Source organism: Macrotis lagotis, chromosome X (assembly GCF_037893015.1).
Source record: "Macrotis lagotis isolate mMagLag1 chromosome X, bilby.v1.9.chrom.fasta, whole genome shotgun sequence".
NCBI lineage: Eukaryota > Metazoa > Chordata > Mammalia > Peramelemorphia > Peramelidae > Macrotis > Macrotis lagotis.
The window spans coordinates 410,922,795-410,943,418 of NC_133666.1; the positions used below are offsets into that span (position 1 = coordinate 410,922,795).

The 20,624-nt window shown below is 34.2% G+C and overlaps 1 protein-coding gene across 27 annotated transcripts in view; it reads right to left on the bottom strand.

Moving 5' to 3' along the window:
* CSPP1 (centrosome and spindle pole associated protein 1) overlaps positions 1-20,624 on the bottom strand; it is a 149,286-nt gene that overhangs the window by 99,037 nt on the left and 29,625 nt on the right. For 20 of the 27 annotated variants that reach the window (XR_012471896.1, XM_074203289.1, XM_074203286.1 and 17 more), the window contains exons 4-6: positions 18,892-18,995; positions 18,026-18,049; positions 1,759-1,839 (exon numbers count right to left, since the gene is read on the bottom strand). Coding sequence is in view for 26 of the 27 variants with exons in the window: in XM_074203289.1 (XP_074059390.1) it covers positions 1,759-1,839; positions 18,026-18,049; positions 18,892-18,995 (209 nt within the window). In the remaining variant the exon portion in view is untranslated. Of the gene's footprint in view, positions 1-1,758; positions 1,840-7,301; positions 7,389-18,025; positions 18,050-18,891; positions 18,996-20,624 lie in introns of those variants that run through there. The other 7 variants (XM_074203287.1, XM_074203299.1, XM_074203281.1 and 4 more) reach the window with 2 other exon arrangements.

Here is a 20,624-nt window from a genome sequence, read left to right on the forward strand (position 1 = left end):
TAATAATGACCTAGCTGTGTGGCCTTGGGCAAGCCACTTAACCCCATTTGCCTTGCAAAAACCTAAAAAAATAAAAAATAAAAAATTCACTGAACTTCCCTTATAACTTCCTCTATTTATAATGAAGACAGGATTCCATTCATCCCGATTTGTAACAGCAACATCACCTTTCATTTTTTTCTTCTTCCCTCATTCTAGTTATTTAATCAGCTGTTAAGTTCAATTGGTTCTACCCTTACAATATATCTGTCCCACTTTCACTAACACCAGTCTAGTTCAAATCCTCATCTTTTTTTGCCTGAACTCTATTTAAGCTACCAACAAAGCTTTCCTGACACAAGTTTTCCCTCTTTCAATCTATCCTCTAAGCAGTTGTCAAAAGAAATGTTCATAATAAACAATTCTGAATTCATCATTCTTCTGCTCAAAACAGATGCCTTGTCTATAGGATAAAATTTAAATTCTATAGACTGACATTTAAGACATTCTACAATCTAGCACAAATCTATCTTTCCAGGCTTATTTCATACTTCTTAATCAGTAAACAAACACGGATTAAGCACTAGACACTAAGGATACAAATACAAAAATGAACAAGTTCCTGCATTCAGAGTTTCTATTCTAGCAGGGGAGACAAGTAAATACATAATAATATTAATAATATATACATATTACATTATATGTATTATATCAATTCATATATAATATGTATGTATACACACAAAATAGATAAAAAATTTTGGAGGTAGAAGAAGGCACTGGAAGGAGGTAGATCAGTACAGGTTTCATGTAGTTTCAGCAGTTAAACATATATCAGTGATATGAAGCATTTTATATGGATGTTAATAGTACTTCTTTTAAAACCATTCATATCTCCTGAACTGTGAGAAACTTATTCTTAATTTTATATAATTATTTCAAACTCCTAGAGACTTATAATTACATATTTAGATGACATAAGATAGTTCAGTGATTTCTTTGGCATGGGGAATTCCCACTGAAGAAAAGACACTTGCTTTCTAATTCAGTCATTTTAAGGAATTGCCTCCGCAATGAGAAATTAAATAACTTGCCTTAGGAGCATAACATCAGTATGTATTGTGAGCTAACTTAAACCTCATACTTTCTGATTGTGTCTAGATAGTCACTATAAATGGCTCTGCCTTCTCAATATGTTCCCAGAGATGAGCCAGAAGCTTTGAGACAGACACAAAATTGGGTTTGTGAAGGGTGGAATGAGGGGAAAAAAGGGATGGGAGAATGTCGCTGGAGTTTTGCTAAATAATCAAAAGTGGCAGCAGCTATGGATAAATACTTCCATCTACAAAATTATCAACATATTTATACACACACATGTATAAATAAAAGACAACATGATAGATAGATAGATAGATAGATAGATAGATAGATAGATAGATAGATATAGATATAGACCTGAATCCTAATCCTACTTCATATACTTGCTATAGGAAACTAGACAAGTCACTTATTTGACTTCTATTCCTCTGGCAACTCTCTAGAACTAAATCACTAATTGGCTATCATATATCTTCATGGAACTGTTTTCCATTTTATATGACCAGAAATAATATAAACTATTTCTAGCAAACCAATTAAAGACTATCCAAATTTGTCAAAAGAAAAGAAAAATTCTCAACTAGCTTTAAATTTTTTTTCTTGCTTAGACTTAAACTAGATGTACATTTTTAGTAATTTTGATTCCTTAGGAAGATTAGGCATTCATAACAAATAACCTACCTTGGCAGATAACCTCTCATCAATAGGAAGAGATACTCCCAGAGTAGGTGGATCTATTTCACCCGTTGACACAAAATTTTTCTGTATTAAAAAAAAAAGGACTCTGATTTAACTTATTGACCTTTAATATTTCATTTAGCAAAAATATATAATTTATATTACATATTCTATAATATTATTTACGTATTGGAGGTCAAAATCCTAAGAATAAATCACTCAGTAGCATGGGCCCTTAATTTGGAATTTGAGTACTAGAATTAGAATCCCTGCTTTGCTATTCACTACCTACGAAACCTTTGGAAACTCAGTTTCCAATTCTTACATTTTATCTGCTTCTCTGAAAAGTGAAGAAATAAGATCAGGTGATTTACAAGTTCTTTTCACATTAATTCCTATGATATTAAAATGTAGACTAAGAAATACAAAATAGGGGCATCTAGGTGGCACAGTGGATAAAGCACTGGCCCTGGAGTCAGGAGTACCTGGGTTCAAATCTGGCCTCAGACACTTAATAATTACCTAGCTATGTGGCCTTGGGCAAGCCACTTAACCCCATTGCCTTGTAAAAAACCTAAAAGAAAAATACAAAATAATTTTAAAAATAAAGAAAAAAAATTTCTGGTATTTGGCAATTTACCAAAGGATAGATAGCAATATTATTTTTTATATATCATGGTACTTAATTCAAGGACAAAAAAAAAGGAGACTACTTTTTTAGCACACATTCCCTAGCCCAACATATATATTTTCTCTTCCATTATTAGTGTTAGTGATCTACTATATTTCTTAACTTGAAGTCATAAAGCTCCATGTGCATATTATAATGACTTTGGGGGTTTTTGATGAAGCAAGAAAAAAGGAGGGGAGAGAGAAGAATGAATATATATATATATATATATATATATATATATATATTACTTATACATGAAATATATTTTTTTATTAATGTTTTTACTCATGGAATAAGACCTGGCCACTGATTAGCACTAAACTGAAAGATTATAGAAAGAGGGCCTGAGTTTGGGCAGGTCTACATGGAGCAGATTAAGGGGGTGGGGGAGAAAGAGGAAGGGAAATACCAAATCTCTAGCGATGCAATTAGAACAGGAAGGGAAGCAAAGTTCCATATATTTGTCTACTTGCAATAGTCAATCATATTTTTAAAGAAACCTAAGCATGTGTACACAAATTACAGGTTGCCCAAACATAAAGATAACCCCAGAGACTCCCAACATGCTACCTACCCCCACTTCTAAGTCAATCTCCTTTCCAATTGACTCCATAATATGACTACCAAAATTTACTTTAATATATTTCAAAGATCCTTAATTTCATCAGTATGGATATACAAGTTCCTCTAACAAATATTGTATTAATGTAGATGGTTCCAATATGATCAAAAACATTTGCTTCATAGCTAACCTTTCAATGAGAAAAATTGCCAAACTTAGCTAAGCTAGCACCCAAACCTAATCAGAGACCCACACCAATAGTCTTTTTATTCATTTACAAACTTTCTATAACTTGCACTCTACTATAAAATTTGAGTAGCAATGAGAAACCAGAATATGATTTTGATATTACCAAATAAATCTTCCTAAAACATGCTTTTCATTTTATTATTACATTAATATATGTATATATACATATTTATATAAAATACTTTATTATATATAATTGTATCATTACACTATTCAAAGTCACAAAATGTCTACCTAACACTAGCTACCTTAAATCCAAATTCTTTGGGCTACATTTTAGGTTTTTCATACTCCCAAATATCCCCCCAAACACACACACGCACACAAACAAACACACTTATTCAACTTATTTCCCACCAATATCCAGGATTCTGTCGGGCCTTTCTTAATGTCCCCAACACATTCCATGCTAGCCAATTCCTATTACCATTGCTTTATTATTTATTCTATCTAGAATGCCCTACCTTCTACAAACCCAAATTTAGTTTCATTGGGGTTTTTTTAATACAAGACAATTTTCACTTTATGCAAGAGGACTGTTTCACAGACCTCTATATGAATTTTTAAGTAATGTCAATATGCCTGTGGATGTGAGGAAGGAAGGAAAGGACGTAGGAAGGGGGTATCCATTTATGGAGGGAGGGGGCCAGTACATATTTAAGATATATGAAGGCCAAGGACAGAAAAGCAAAAGCAGGAGGAACATACAGAACTGCAGTCAGTCACATGGGGGTCCAACTAGAACAAAGGAGAAGAACATATGTGAGATAGATTTCACACATGAGAGCCAGGTACCTATATGCAGTACCTCAGCATGGAGAGATGAAAGATAAGACACATGGAGGGCTAAACACATGGGCAGAACAGAGCAAAGATGACTCAGCACCAGAGGTCTCAAGCCAGGCCCCAAGACCATGGCAGCAGTCATGACAGACTCGCTATTCTGCTTTCACCAGGGTTTTTTTTTTTTGGGGGGGGGGGGAGGAATAGGTGGCCACAGAGAGTCAAGCAAAGGCACAGGAGGAAAAAAAAGAACACCATACTATTGCCATTGTTTATCCTTCATTTTTGAGGACCAATGACATCACAAAGACGTCTTTACTTGTGTATAAATTGGATCTAAGTGAGGCAGAGTTGTGCAAAGTTGTCAGCCTTACTTCCTAAATCATAAAAGTCCAATAGCAGAACTAAATGTCAAGATGACTGGTGATGACCCAGGATGCAGTGAATAACCATAACATCTTTGATGTCTGACCAAGTTGTAAACACACCATAGAGCCTGCTCAGCTACCTTCAAGAACACTCATCTGCCCATTTCACTGAGGGAATTCTTCACATGCTTGTAGTTAGATGTTACCCTAACTCACTAACAGGTTTGAGATCTGTCAGTTACCCTCAACCTGATTTAGTAGTCTGCTAGACAGTCTACCTGGATCTGGCCACTGTACATGTTAAGACTTCTTGAAGCCACAAATGAGCTCTGATAGATACCAAAAGTGGAAGAGTAGCCCTGAAAAGACCTTGGCAAGCCCTCACATCAGAGATGCTACTCCTCCCTGAATACCCCCTTATACTCCTGTAGAGAAAAATTAACACAGGTAGTTGTTTTTTTGAATGTCAGTTTCTTTCAGAATTCTTCAAGTCAAATTTGCATAATGCAAATTTTCATAAAGCAAAAACAGTACAGTATAGAATAGTACAGAGGAACAACTAAATATATTAAATCAAACTCCGGTTTTTACCATCTAATGGCCAGGTGACTGGGGAAATCATTTCACTACTCTGAGATTTAGCTTTCTCATCTATAAGATAGTTGAACCAGATGATCTTTAAATTACTTTTGACATTCTGTGCTTTGACTTTAAAAATAGTCACTAAATCAACAAGTATTTATTAAGAACATACTATTTGATGGTGTTAAACATTGGTAAAAAAAATTCTCAAAAAAGGCACAGTCAAATAATAAATAACTGTATGTACATATAATAATAAATTTCAGAAAAATCCTACACTGAAACCTCATGGGAAAATGAACTTGAAATCTCAGAAGGTTATACTAACAAAACACAAACTTCTGCCATCTTGAAAAGGTTTTAAGCAGGATAAAGAAGATAGATATTCTGACCAAAGACCATCTAATAAATATTTTAAAAGTTTATACCAATAGCCTTGCTGATAGTTAATCAATATTTTGCAATAACAGTCCAATAAACAGGCAAAAAAAAACACCAAAATTGTCCTTCAGGCCTACACAGTTATCTTTCTACTTGAATAAGTACAGTAACAGAGTGGCAGAAAAGGGATTAAGGGAGCTGAGATATCTTTAATTTTTATACTGGTAGTATCAAACTCAAATAGAAATAAGAAGATCAGAGGGCAGCTAGGTGGTGCAGTGGTAAGAGCACCAGCTCTGGAGTCAGGAGTACCTGGGTTCAAATCCGGTCTCAGAAACTTAATAATTACCTAGCTGTGTGGCCTTGGGCAAGCCACTTAACCCCATTGCCTTGTAAAAATCTTTTAAAAAGAGAGAGAGAGAGAGAGAGACAGACAGACAGACAGACAGACAGACAGACAGACAGAGAGGAGAAATAACAAGATCATTCATTATCATTAGAAACTATAAATTAACATTATCTATATTGTACTGTATTTTACTTATTCTATGAAACATTTCCAAATTACATTTTAATCTGATTGGCACACTCAGCAGTTCTTCAATGAGACTCTGACACTATGTTTAACTATCAACCTGCTGGCATTCAAAAAATAACATCCTTATCCAATACCTAAGAAATTGTTAATAGTGGAGGAGAAAATGAATCACATAAATAGTGAGATTCTCTTATGATAAATGAAATTAGAAAACAAAAATGAAAAAGTTGTTCTTATAAAGGTAAGAGACTCTGTAGTGCTGGTTTGGCATAAGCCCAAATTCAGTAAGAAAAATCATCAATTCATGGGATACTTGGTATTCTTGTTTTCCATCTTCACAATGAACAAGCCAAAAAATATCATAAAGAAAAGTGCAGATTTTACAACAACACACATTTAAGAACCTAACAAAATTCTTTAAGCCAAGTCAACATTAATAAACAAAACTGAAATTTGAATATGGACATAAAATGGCAAAACATGTGTACAGATATATAGATCATTATATATATGCATATAAATACACATATATATTTATATATGGAGAGAGAGAGAGAGAGAGAGAGAGAGAGAGAGAGAGAGAGAAGTAGAAAGTAGAGTTAAGGTTTAAGAACCAGACTCCCAAGGCTAATATAAGTTATTCAGAAACTTCCCATTTATTAGAAAATTCCAGAAGCACATAACAAACAAACAATTTCTAAAGATATAGAAAACAAATAGTTCCTAATATGAAGTGATTCCAGATCTACAAATAAGGCCACTGACAATACAAGATTATGGTCAATATCAACAAAATAAAAATATAAAAGACTAAATCATTGAATGTGATCATAATAAACTTCAACCTGACCTACTTAAATAAATCCTTAATGCCCAGAGGCTAAGCAATAAAATGGATAGAGGAAAATATACATCACTATTACCATTTCCTTCAGAAGTTAATCAAATGTAAAAGAAATACCACAATCAAGCATCTCAACAAAAGAGCCCAGAAAATTCCAAAATTCTTTGCTGACATGGAAATCAAGTTTAAAATAATAAATGCATTATAGTAAAACATTACAAATAAAGAAAGTGAAAAATTATGTATAAGAAATATTACATTATAAAACAGAGAGGGGCAACTAGGTGGCACAGTAGATAGAGCACCAGCCCTGGAGTCAGGAGGACCTGAGTTCAAGTCTAAACTCAGACATTTAATAATTACCAAGCTGTGTGCCTTTGGGCAAATCACTTAATCCCACTGCCTTAAATAAAAATAAAATAAAATAAAATAAAACAAAGAAAAGAAGCTAAAGGGAAAATAAATCTTCAAACAATCTGGCTTAAGACTCAAATGAACCAAATAATCCCCAAACCATTTTAAAACTAAAATGAGATAATAACAAATAGACAAAAAATAAAACATACCTGGAGCATTTTAATAGCAATCTATTTTCATCATCTATGTCATTGGAAACATCACATTTGGATTCTAACAGCTCAGTTCTGCATGCACTATATTATAAGAAAGTAAGTAGAAATGGCACTTAAAAAAAATGAAGACAGGAAATTTAGCATTTCAGGAAAAAAACTGCTGGAGTGAACTTACTCCAAAGAGAAGAGATTTATGCTAGAAGAAACAGTTTTGAAAGCATTGAAGTTCCAATTTATAATATATTTGATAAAGGGGAAATTATCAAATAATAGGGGGAAAGTATTACTATCCAAAAAGGATATCTAGAGGCTATCAACAACTACCATCCAATATGCCTCCCTTTCTCACTTCTATAAACTCATTATGATATTATAGGACAGTCACAAAAGTGGCTGGAAGTTAGAATACATATAGATATCCTTGTTTGATGTTTATCAAAAAAAAAAAAAGCCATTGATTTAAAGTAAAATGCAGGAGTCTTCTCTAATGAATTGTCTCTCACACATTAAGAAGAGATTCTTTTAGAGAAGCAACCACAAAAAATAATTTTGCTCAATGATCTTCTAACTGTACTAAGCAAGGCATAAAAAAGGGATAGTATATGCCTGCAAAAATGTTAATTCTCCATCAGGTAGAATATCACACAGATTCCAAATGGCATAGGGATTCCAACACATCATGACATTCTCTAGATGCTCCTATTTGCAGATAAAAATATAATGAATGACTCAAATTTCAGACCATCATAGGATCTCTTTAATAAAACTCATAATTAATCATTTATTTAAGCACCTGATAAAACTCATAATCAATCAACAAGAATTTATTAAGCATCTGTATTATGTGGCCCTTTCATACTGTATATTTATCTAGTAACATGGCAGTAGAGGCTTAGGATTCAAAAAGATCTGAGTTCAGATTCTGACTCACATATTTGCAGCCTCAGTTTTCTAATATGTAAAATAAGGGTTTTAAAGGTAAGAGAGGCCATGACCATTGTCAATGAGTTTACTCAAAATTTACAATCAATATAGCAAAAACTAAAGGGATATAATGCTTTTTTCCTAGTTCATCCTACATATGATTTGTATAGGCACTATGTTGAATTATTAGCACTTATTACCACATTTTTACTGGACAGGCACTGCAAATGGACAATAAACTAGGAGCAGAATGAAATTTGAAAGGGATAATTTGGATTGCATGTGAGAAACTATCTTGTTTTTAAAGAGTCCAAGCTATTTTCTATTACAAAGACCTATGTTGTGTTAACATCAACATTCTTCAGCTTTACTAAATGACTACATCCAACCTTTCCGGAGAGCAATATGGAAATAAAATTATTCATACTCTTTGACCCAGCCTTTCCAATTCTAGGATTATATCCAGAAGAAATTGTAAAAAATAGGAAAAGTCCTACGTGTTTCAAAATATTAATAACTGCTCTTTTTGTAGTAGCAAACAATTGGAAATTGAGGGGATGCCCATCAATTGGGGACAGGCTAAACAAGCTATGGTACATGAATACTATGGAATATTATTGTTCTATAAGAAACCATGAATGGTTGAACACTAAAGAAGCATGGACTGGCAGGGTCTGATGCTGAGTGAAGGGAGTAGAGTCAAGAGAAAAATGTACACATCAACAGCATTATAAGATGAACAACCTTAATGAAAGCAGTCCAGAGAGCTAGGACAACTGTATTAGACTGGTTATGGACTGTATTATCCCCAATCAGAGGAAGAAAAAAACAAAACAAAAAACACACAGAAAAAAAAACACCTCTATCGAATCTGATGAACACTTTATAAAAAGTATCTCTTATATATCTCTTTCCCTTAATCCTAGTTCCTCATGCCAAAAATTACTAATTTGTAAATATGTTTAACAAAATATGTATGTAAAATGCCAACCTAAATGTTCCTTAATGATGAGAGGGGGATGGGAGGGAGGGGTAGAGGGAAATTTTGTAACTTGGAAATATGCATGTACAAATGGATAAAAATTTTAAAAAATAAATAAAGATATTAAATCACTACAAATCAGAGATTGCCAGTGTCTACAGGTTCTGAACTTCAAATGACCCAACGAAGCAAGAGAGATAAATAATGAGTATAAATAAGTACATTGAAGCTTTACAACCAAAGATGACTTGCATGCCAAAAAGTGCAAAAGTTATAATCCAATCATATACTAAGGAGAGTAAGGAAATATAGCAATATAGTGCTGTATTTTTTTACCCAGAAACATTCAGACAACTAGGGAAAAGCCTCTAGAATATTAGAAAGATCCTTTATGGAATACACATAGAAGGATATCTAATCACCCAGAATGAGAAGATATCTAAAGATTGAGATTTGCATTCTGGAAAGGAGTACTCCATGGATCATAGATTCAATCAAGAACCAACAAATATTTATCAAGCACCTACTATTATTAGTACCTTTCTGAATAGGCATACAAAAAAGTTTGATCTTATAATTAAGAAGAGAGAACACTTATGTTAACTAATTAAATAACAATACAGATATGACTAAGGATTAAAATGACTGAGATAGCCTAGTGCATCAGTAATTCTCTTGGGAATCAGAAACCACTTTTTAAAACCCATGTTCAAAACCTACACATTCTATAAAAATTTTCCCAGAATACAGATTTCCCTTAAGTCAAAGTCTTTTGATTCAATACCAATATGTTGTCTTTGTGATATTTTCCAATTTCTTCTAGTAATTCTAATTTCTCCTAAGAGGCCTGTGGAGGCAATCTAGGGGATAAGGAGAAGGGATTTATCATCAATTTCCCAGACTTATTTTTATAGCATTCCAATTTACACATTCCTCATTCCAATCAGAATTACCCAAATTTAATTTTCTATTTTCCATGATATTACACAGGCTTTTCTCCATTCCTAGAATATATAACCTCTTTACCTCAAATCTCTTTAAGAAATAATAATAAAACAACAATTAATATTTGTAATAATTATCTCATTTATCCTTACAATAATCCTGAGAGGTAGGTGCCACTGTTGTCTCCATTTCTCCACAAAAAGCTACTGGAGATAAAGGTCTAAAATGAAGTACTTACAATATGCCAGACACTACGCTATGTACTGGGGACCCAAAGAATGGCGACAGACAGACAGACACTGCTCTTGAGGCTCTCATAGCCTAGGAGGATCCATGAAAATAACTATGAACTAGCAAAATATGGACAAGTAAACTGGAAACAGTCAACCAAGGAAAGGTATTAGAATGAAGAAGTATCATAAAAAAATTCTTGTAGAAGGTGGGGTCTTTGTGGAATTTGAAGAAAGCTAAGGAAATCAGTAGGGAGAGATGAGATGGGATGAGGAAAGAAAGATCCATAGGAAGATTACAGTGGAAATATCTGCAATGTGAAGATCATTTTGAGTGAGAAAAGTGGTCAGTATCACTGGATAAATGAGTACATGAGCATGAGTAAAGTATAAAAAGAGTGGTAAAGGAGGACGAAGCCAGGTTGTGAAGAGCTTTCAATGCCAAACACAGGATTTTATATTTGATCTTGGAGGTGATAAGGTACCATAAGAGTTTACTGAATAAAAGAGACTGATGAAGTCAAATCTGTTCTTTAGGAAGAATAATCTTACAGATGAGGGAAGAATATATTGCAATAGAAAGGGACTTGAGAACCAACAGCAATGGTCCAGTGTAAGGTGAGAAGGGGAAAAATAATGAGTTCATTTTGGACATGTTAAGACTGAGATGTGTAATTTCACTTTTGAAAGATCTAATTATGTGCATAAATAATAACTGAATCAATGGCACCTGTTGAGATCGCCAAATGAACCAATTTGGGGCAAGAGGAGGACCTAGGACAAAATGTGGGATACCAGTCATTAGGAGATATGGTTTAGGGGCAGCTAGGTGGTGCAGTGGATAGAGCACCAGCCCTGGAGTCAGGAGTACCTGAGTTCAAATTTGGCCTCAGACACTTCAGAATTACCTAGCTGTGTGGCCTTGGGCAAGCCACTTAACCCCAATGCCTTGGAAAAAAAAAAAAAAATGAGATACGGTTTATATGAAGATCCTGCAAAGGAGAGAGAAGGACTGGTCAGACAGGTAGGAGAGAAGAATGAGTCAAAAAAACATTTATTTGGCAGCTCTTAAGTGCCTGGCACTTAAGCAAAGTGCTGATGATATAAATGAGAAGATGTCCTTGCCCTTAAGTAGATTACAACTAAAGGGGGAAGACAATACACAAAAGGAAGCTGAAAAGGTCAGTATGGTGTATTGCAGTAGATCCTCTAGATGCCTTCCAGGTTGACAGTATAGCTACTAATGAACTATTCTTTTGGTCATTTGGTTCTTAATTCATCTAAAATTCTCTTCATCTTGACCATTAGACTAGAATAAGACATTATCATCCTTAAACTTAAGTGAGTTCTCATTCCAGGAGATACCTGGAATGCTGTGGTGGTAGTGGAGTCTAAAACAAATGAAATAGCTAGTGGGAAAAGAACAGATGGCCAGAAAATTGAGCCCTCTTTTGGGAGGTGAATTTTGCTTTGTTCTCCACTCTGAGCAGAAGGAAAAGGGAATTGAGCTTACTGAGGAAGTACTGGGTACTAAAAGTGAAGCAACCTCCATGATGTTTTTAGTGATAAGCTTATCCTGGGGGAAGCATGATGATTTTAAAAGTTCAAACCAAGCAGGGCAGCTGGTAGAAAATAATTACTGATTATTGAAAAGTCAGTCAGTAAGACAGAGAAAGAAACAGGAAAGAGAAGTATCTAAAAAACTTAAGAGAGTTATCAAGAAGAAGGTGATTGACAATGCCAAGGGTTGAAGAGATATCAAGAAAGATGAGAAATAATTTGGGAATTTGAAGAACCTAGACTTCAGGGAGAAGAAAGGAAGTAAAGACATCAATTGCAGACAGTCTTCTCAAAGAGAAGAGGAAAGGGACATTAACTAGGGGTGATAAGAAAAATGAAGTGAGAGGTTTTTGAAGATGTGAAGAAATGAGACAACTTTGTAGGCAGTAGAGAAGTAGTAGACAGGGAGAGATAAAAGATAAGTCAAAGAGTGGGGATGATGGAAGTTGCTGTTAAAGTCTGTTAAAGAAGATGGGACAAGGTGAAGAAGGAATTTGAGATAAGAAAGAAGATTGAACTCTGAGGGAATGGTCTCAATTTTTATCGAAGATCATGAAGCTATTAAGTATCTCAGGTTGGATAGGAACTCAAGTCTTCCTGACTCCAGGTTTGGTGCCCTACTCTCTTCACCTTCTCACTGCCTTTTAGAATTTTTATCTTCTTTCAAGATTCAGCTTAATAATACTTCCTATGTCAAGACTTTTAAGCCCACCTCAACCAGATGCTCTAATTGTCTTCTATTAACTAATTTATGTAAGTTTTATCATCAGCATCCTACTTTCCTACAAAATATAAATTCTTTGAAGAATTCTAAGTGCCTAACACATTATCTTCTTTATGGCAGTGGATTTGTTTATGGTGTGGGAAATACTGTGGAATCAACCTGAAAAAACAATGGATATGGAATGAGAACTCACTTAAGTTTAAGGATGATAATGTCTCATTCTATTTTTTTTTTAGGTTTTTGCAGGGCAAATGGAGTTAAGTGGCTTGCCCAAGGCCACACAGCTAGGTAATTATTAAGTGTTTGAGACCGGATTTGAACTCAGGTACTCCAGACTCCAGAGCTGGTGTCTCATTCTATTCTAATAGTCAAGATAGAATGTTAGATGAATTAAGAACCAAATGACCAAAAGAATAGTTCATTAATAGCTATACTCTCAACCCGGAAGGCATCTAGAGGAATTACTGCAAATCCTGAATTTCTTAGAATTTATGTTAATGGCTTGAATAAAGGCATAAATGGCATATTTATCAAATCTGCAGGTGAGCCAAAACTGGGAGGGTAAACTAATATAAATGAACAACTAAAATAAGGATCTAAAATGATATCAACAGGCTAAATTTAATAAAATGAAATTTAATAGCTGTGTATGTAAATAGATTGATATAGACAGATTAAAAAACATCAGTGATACCAACCAAGCATACTTAACATTTGAAACATATGAAAAAGATTTGAGGGATTCAATGGATTATAAGCTCAATACAACTCAACAGTGTTCAAAACAAAAGAGCAAAATGCTGTTTGTTGTACTTTGCTCTGATCATACCCCATTTTAAATGCTATATATCAGAACACTAAATATGAAGGAGGACACTGAGAAAATGAAAAGTTTCCTCAGGGAAGATGATGAGATGAGGGCTTTGAGATCATTCCATGTGAAGATCAATTAGAGGAAATGAGTATGGTTTAACTTAAAGAAGAATAAGGGAGGGCATAATCACTGTTTTCAGTTCTTTGAAAGACAATATATCATATGGAACAAGGTTTTGTTTTTTGCTTTTTCTGTTTGGCTCAGAAGTCAGGACAAGGAGTAATAAATGAAAGATGAAAAAAGCACATTTTGTTTCAATATAAGGAAAAACTTATTATCAGAGCTATCCAAAATATTTGAGTTGTTTGCCTTAGGAAGCAGTAGATTTCCCTGTCACCTGAGGTCTTCAACAGTTAGGGCCAGTTATGGCCAATGCCATCCACATCCAGAGGAAAAAAAAAACATGGAATCTGAATGAATATGATGTTCACTTTTTTAAAAATTCTCTTATGTTTTTCCTTCCTATCTCATGGTTTTCTTTTTCTCCCCCCCTTAGTCCTAATTCTTCTTATACAAAATGACTAATATTGAAATATATTAAACACAAATGTACATGTACAACTTTTACCAGACCGGTTGCCTAAGGGAATGGGGAAGGAAGGGAAGGTGGTAGAAAAATGTCCAACTTACAAATTTATAAATGGATGAATGTTGAAAAACTAAAAAAAAAAATAACTAGATGGATTCTAAGATTCCCTAACAACTTTCAGATTCACTGAAACTCCAAATCTGACACTACTTTCAATGTGATTCTGAGTAAGTTATTCTACTTCTCTGAGACTATATTTCCTCACTTAGCAAATTAAAAACAATACTTGGACCAACCTGTCACTTGCTCCTGGGAGAGGATAGGAACCATGATGGGTTCAGTGTGCACATAGGGGGGTTTCAACTGGGAAAGTGATCAGTGACAACAAATAAGTAGTATATGCTAAGAATTTTCCATTTGTATTAGTTTAATCTTAAATACAACCAAAAGAGGACACTGAAGTGTCCTAACTAGTGTGCACTGATTCTTCATAAACTCCATTTTTACAAAACAAATTTAACCCTGATTATAAAGGAAAGAAAACTGGAACTGGCTGGGGATACCTAGAACAAAATGGACAAGGTAAAAGGAAGGTGGATATCTAGTTATGTTTGTGGATGGTGTTTAAAAACAAGTCCCTTCAAAAATTAGCAAAACTAAGGGGAGGCTAGGTGGCATAGTGGATAAAGCACTGGCCCTGGAGTCAGGAGTACCTGGGTTCAAATCCGGTCTCAGACACTTAATTATTACCTAGCTGTGTGGCTTTGGGCAAGCCACTTAACCCCATTTACCTTGCAAAAAAACCTAAAAAAAAAAAAGAATTAGCAAAACTACTGAGCACCGATCTTAGAGGCAGGAGGGACCCAAGTACAAATTTGACTTCAGACATTTGATACTTTCTAGCTGTGCAACCCTGGGCAAGACACTTAGCCTCATTGCCTTGCCAAAACAAAAACAAAAATTAGCGAAACTGAGTTGGATTTTAGAGCACTCATGTCATTCCCACAAGAGAGGTAAATAGGGGTGTCTAGGTGGCACAGTGGATGAAGCACGGGCCCTGGAGTCAGGAGCACCTGGGTTCAAATCCAGTCTCAGACACTTAATAATTACCTAGCAGTGTGGCCTTGGGCAAGCCACTTAATCCCATGTCTTGCAAAAACTTAAAAAAAAAAGAGAGAGGTAAATAAAGCTACACTAAATGTTTATATCAAAAAGCATCTGAGTAATACTACTTTCCTAGAGGAACAACTAAAAGAGGAAGAAAGAATTAACAGTTTCAAATAAGGCATTTTGTAAACTTTAAAAGTGATATATTAATGTACTATAATCCCAATGGTTTATATTCTCTTACATCAGAGCCCAGCAGGATGAATATAACAGATTAGGCATTCAACAAATACTGCTCAATACTGATAAAACAAATGTAAATGCTCATCTTATTAAACAACATCTACTACTTATAACTAATCAAAACAATTTTTTAATGACTGAATTTATTAAAAGCTAAGTCTTACACACACTTTAATTTACAGAACATTTCCTTTACAAAACTGTGAGATAAAAATACTGCATTATAATTCTCATTTTAAACGAATATCCAAGAAATGTCCAATTATTTTACTGGATTCTAAGTTCTTGAGATGCCTGAGTCAGGAGAGAAATCTCTGGAAGTCAGATTAGGAGGTATGTGTGCAAGGCAGTAAAGAGTGTTATTCCTTCAGGGATCTTGGATCCCTGTGAACTAGTAAATTAAAGTGAACTAGTAAATTAAAACTTAAGTTCTTCACAGAACTGAAGACCAAGGAATGGCACAGGAAGTAAGAAACAGATTTTAGATATCTCACCTAAGGCTCCCACATCTGGAACTTTATAGATGAGGAAACAACTTCTAGACAGAGTAAAACACTTTAGCAGAGTCAATAAATTGGCTAGAAAACTTAAGAGCTTGATCTAGCATGTAGCTCAGACAGATCTGAAAGTTTTTTTTAGTACTTCAAGAGGGCAGCTAGATGACGCAGTGGATAGAGCACCAATCCTGGAGTCAGGAGAATTTGAGTTCAAATCCAGCATCAGACACTTAAATAAATAAATAAATTTTTAAAAAGTACTTCAAGAAAAGAGAAAACTAAGAAAGCATTTATGAAACATTTACAGAAAACACCAGGTTTAACTGTAAAGGCTTACAAATCTATGATCTTTCCTCACTATTATTGTAAATGCCTTTTGCATTTTCCATTAAAACTTAGTACTAAAACACTTTAAAAATACACACGCAAAAAAAAAGTTTATATACTATTCTGAAGTAAGGAAGAAGGGAAAAAGTGTATATTTTCTTCTACAGGCAGGGGCGAAGGAATCAAGGTTGTAAAAGTGGAGGTGACAATGACAAAACAATAATGTGCACTGATAAATCAAATCCTACCAACCAGTACTGGTAGAATAAAAAGGGATCAGCATAGTAGGTTCTCATGGTATGAAATCAAAAAAGTTGCTTTTTTTTGTTTAAATTACTAATAATGTGCCTTTTTTAATCATCTGCTTCTTTCCCTCAAATATGCAAAAGAAACACAAACTTATTATTCAATTAACTAACTACACTTATAGGTCTAATTTTCTACATTTAAATTAATAATTAAACTCCTATAATATAAAGTTCATGTATCAAGTGAGTATTTCTCAAACCTTCTATCTACCATTTAATAAAGTTTGATCTACTCATGAAAAACAAATTTATTTGAATGATGACAAATGAAATGCCAGATCACATAACAAAGTCTTTACAAAAAAATTCATGATTAAGCTAAGACAGCAAATGAAATGCAGGAATCATTATAAGATTACATTAAATACATTACATTAATGAAAAATGATAAATAGAATGTCACCTTGCTATGAAGAAGAAAAGTTATGAATTACTACAGAGTGGAATATACCCTCTTAGGAGTTAATATTCTTAGTGAAGTCCTCTCAGGGTTAAAAATCATTAAAACAAAGACAGAATATTACTCTTAGACTATTCTTACAAGAGGGAGAGAGGCCTTGCATTCCCAGTCAGACATCATCCTAATTCTGCTAGGGAGTGAAACTGTGGACTACTTCCAAAAAGACCTTGTATTGATTCTGTTAGGGAGGGAAAGAGTGGAATATTTCCAGAGAAGAGAGCTTGCAGTCTTAGTTAGCCACCTATTTGATAATGGACTGTGAGAACAGTAGCCTATCTCTTCTAATCTGATAAATGCTAGTAGTGTCCCTTTGAAGACCTTGCATAATCAGGCATGAACAGAAAGTTATTAGAAATCTTCTTCTGATAACCTTGCCATATGGATGGTGAGGTAATATTTTATGAAAACCTTTATTTGTTGCTGGGTAGATATTTTGCATAAAGGCTGTAACTCTGAAAACCTTAACCAATCAAGTTGGAAGAGAGGGGGTTAGGGAGGGAGGGGAATCGGGCTAGGTCATATAATCTTGCTTGACTGTCACCTTAGGGCAGCTCCTTGATCTTCACTACCTTTGTTGAGACTTGGAGTGTGCCCTTTTCTCAAGAAAAGCCAAAATAAACTTTCCTTTTTACTCAGAAAAGTCTCTATATTTTTCTTAAATGGATTCTTATCCCACACACTACATTCTTCAACAACACAAAAAAAAATTGTTCTAATTGGTAAAGGAACAGTCAGAGGTATGTTGATAAATGTTTAACCAGCATACTTTTAACAACAAGCATATATCCCTGTCACTTTCGTAAATTTAAACAACGAAACAATGACATAAGTCCTAATTTTCAGTATTTGCCAATTTCCAAGGTGCTCACACTGAAATTTAATACTGAAATTTAATAAATACTTCTTGACAGAAAGTAAGACAACCCTGTAATAGCAATCTCAAACACAAAAACTACAAGTTACTAATAGTGAGAACATTCAAGAGGATGCACATTTCAGGTGCCCTACCTTTCGTTTTGCCTGTGTAATATCCTAAAAAAAAGACAAGTCATTGATAAAAGACATAAGTACTTTCCCTTCATATGCAAAAAAATGTTTTAATTTAAAAAAGGAGCTAAGATGCAACTGAAATAAATTCAAGAACCTCTCAAAAAATAACCCAGAAGTGAGAACATCTTGATAACTTCCGATTATTTTGCAAATATATATAAAGCTTAATATCTTACAAATTAAAATGGATTTGTTTTGATATTTATTATGAATATTAGGAAATTAATGTCTTATGTTAATAAGACAAATTATATTAAAATAAATCATATTTAAAAGACAGTTTATATTCAATAGAATAGGAAAAAAAAAGGAAAAAATTCAACAGTGGTTAAATAATTATATGGCTACTTATGTTTAATAACCTATTTTAAAGGCATAAAATACTTCATAAGAATTTTGCTATTGTAATACCAATTACTCAATAAGTAACTATCATGAAAAATTGCAAAAGTCATTTCAAATATCATATTTTAAAGGAAATGTGAATTTAAGATTTAAGAACTATACTGTGCTCTACAAAAGGAAAGTGAACCTAGTCTTCACTACTACTCCACCCTTTCCCTAATGTGCACCTTTTCCTTTCTGATTTTGCCTATTAGTTCTTTCTTCTCTCCCAAATTTTTTTCTTCCCAATGTATGCTTCCAGTTTTTCATTGGCATCTGAGGTAAACCTAAGCTCTGCAAGCAGCACCTCATCACTTAGGTTTTACAGAGAAAATATTCAAATATTTTTGGATGAAAGCAGTCCTACTCAGAAATTTTTAACTTAAGCTACTGCTGCCATCTTCAAGTTTACTATTCATCTTTATTAAAAGAATCTTTACCTGACTAAGATACTGTCTGTAATCTTGCCGAAGTTCTTCCTTTAGCTTATGTTTCTTCCTTTCATAGTCTTCACCGAGTGGTAAACTCAATCCATAGTCAATCCCTGCAAAATATAAAATGCTTACCAACAACCTAAAAATAGAACTTCATATTCAATGCACTACCAATAGAATAAAACAGATTGGGAAAGAAGGTCCACTTATATCTACCTTTTGATTATTAGCAGTTCTCAATTATTTTAATCTCTGAACTACAATCAAGCTGGCAAAAATAAAGCCAAAAGAGAAATGATGCATTTAATGTCATCTTACTTGACTATCATTTTTGTGAAAGAAATAAGAATTTCAGTGTATCCATTTCCAATTCTAGAAGGATATGTAATCAATACAAATTTTTTGGTGGTAAAACTTCCAAAAAATATTTGTCAAGAACACTTTTCTTAGGAAATAAATTTAGTCTTCAGTAGCTTTATGTTAAGATCAATTTAAGCCACTAGTTTTGAAAAAAATACTATTTTGTAGAAATTGAAAATTTCCTTCAAAAATGATTTTTTAAAAATATTAACTGAGCTTTAAAGTTAGGTTACATACTTTTCAAGTGTTAATTTTTATTACAAAAGACTATGTCAAGCACAGGTGATAGATGACTATTTTCAGGTTTTTGAAAGCCTTCCCTCTTTCTCTGGCCTTTTTAGATAAAAAAATATAATTTCACATATTTTCATTTTTAAAAAAATAGAAGACTTTCTTTTTGAAATCCAGCAAGGGCTACATTTAAAAAACTAATACAGTGTATATGTTGCCACAGATATTCCAGCAAGGGCTACATTTAAAAAACTAATACAGTGTATATGTTGCCACAGATATCACCATTTAGGTGCTTTCTTCCTCATAAAGCAAGTAAAGAATGGGAATTTGCCATAGACATGATATATCACTGCTTTATTACATCATTAAAACAATTCAGAAATTTAATCAAAGAGCTATCAATCACTTACTCACTGACTTTCACAGATTTTTATATAATAGTCTAAAACATATATATTATCCAATTTTCTTTATTATCACTTTATTGCCATGTTTGTAACTGAACTACTCATGTCACATTATCTACTATCGCTCTTGCGCAAATATAACACACATACACACACACATACACACACACAAACACACACACACACACACACACACACACACACAAACTCAATTCCCTAAAAATAATATCATTTACTCAAGCTAGTAATAATTCTCTTTTAATTCTTTTAGTAACAATTATGGGTTAAGGGGGCGGAGCCAAGATGACACATGAAGGGATCTAGTCTTAGGAGCTCTCAGATAAAAACTCATAAACTAAGGACTCTAACTAAACTTTCGAGAGACAGAACCCACAAAGGGACCCAGTGAGGCAGTTCTCCTACTCAAGGTAACATGGAAAAGAGCAGAAAGGCTCTGCTCCCCTGGATCGGAGAGGCAGCCTGCCAGAGGGGCGGCCCACCAGAGCCAAAGAACTTCAGCCTCCAGGAGGCAGCTCCAGGGCACAGCTCCCAGCAGCTCGGGAGTTTCCTGACCTGCGCCCCGGGGGAGCACGGGGCACAAAGTGGGGGACGAGCGGGGGACCTCTGCCAGAGCGAGCACGTGGAGCCCAGCCATCAGGGCACACAGCCAGCAGCTTGGTCTTTCCAAAGCCCAGACCCCGAAAAAAGAAGCAGGCGGAGCCCATAAGCAGGAGCCCC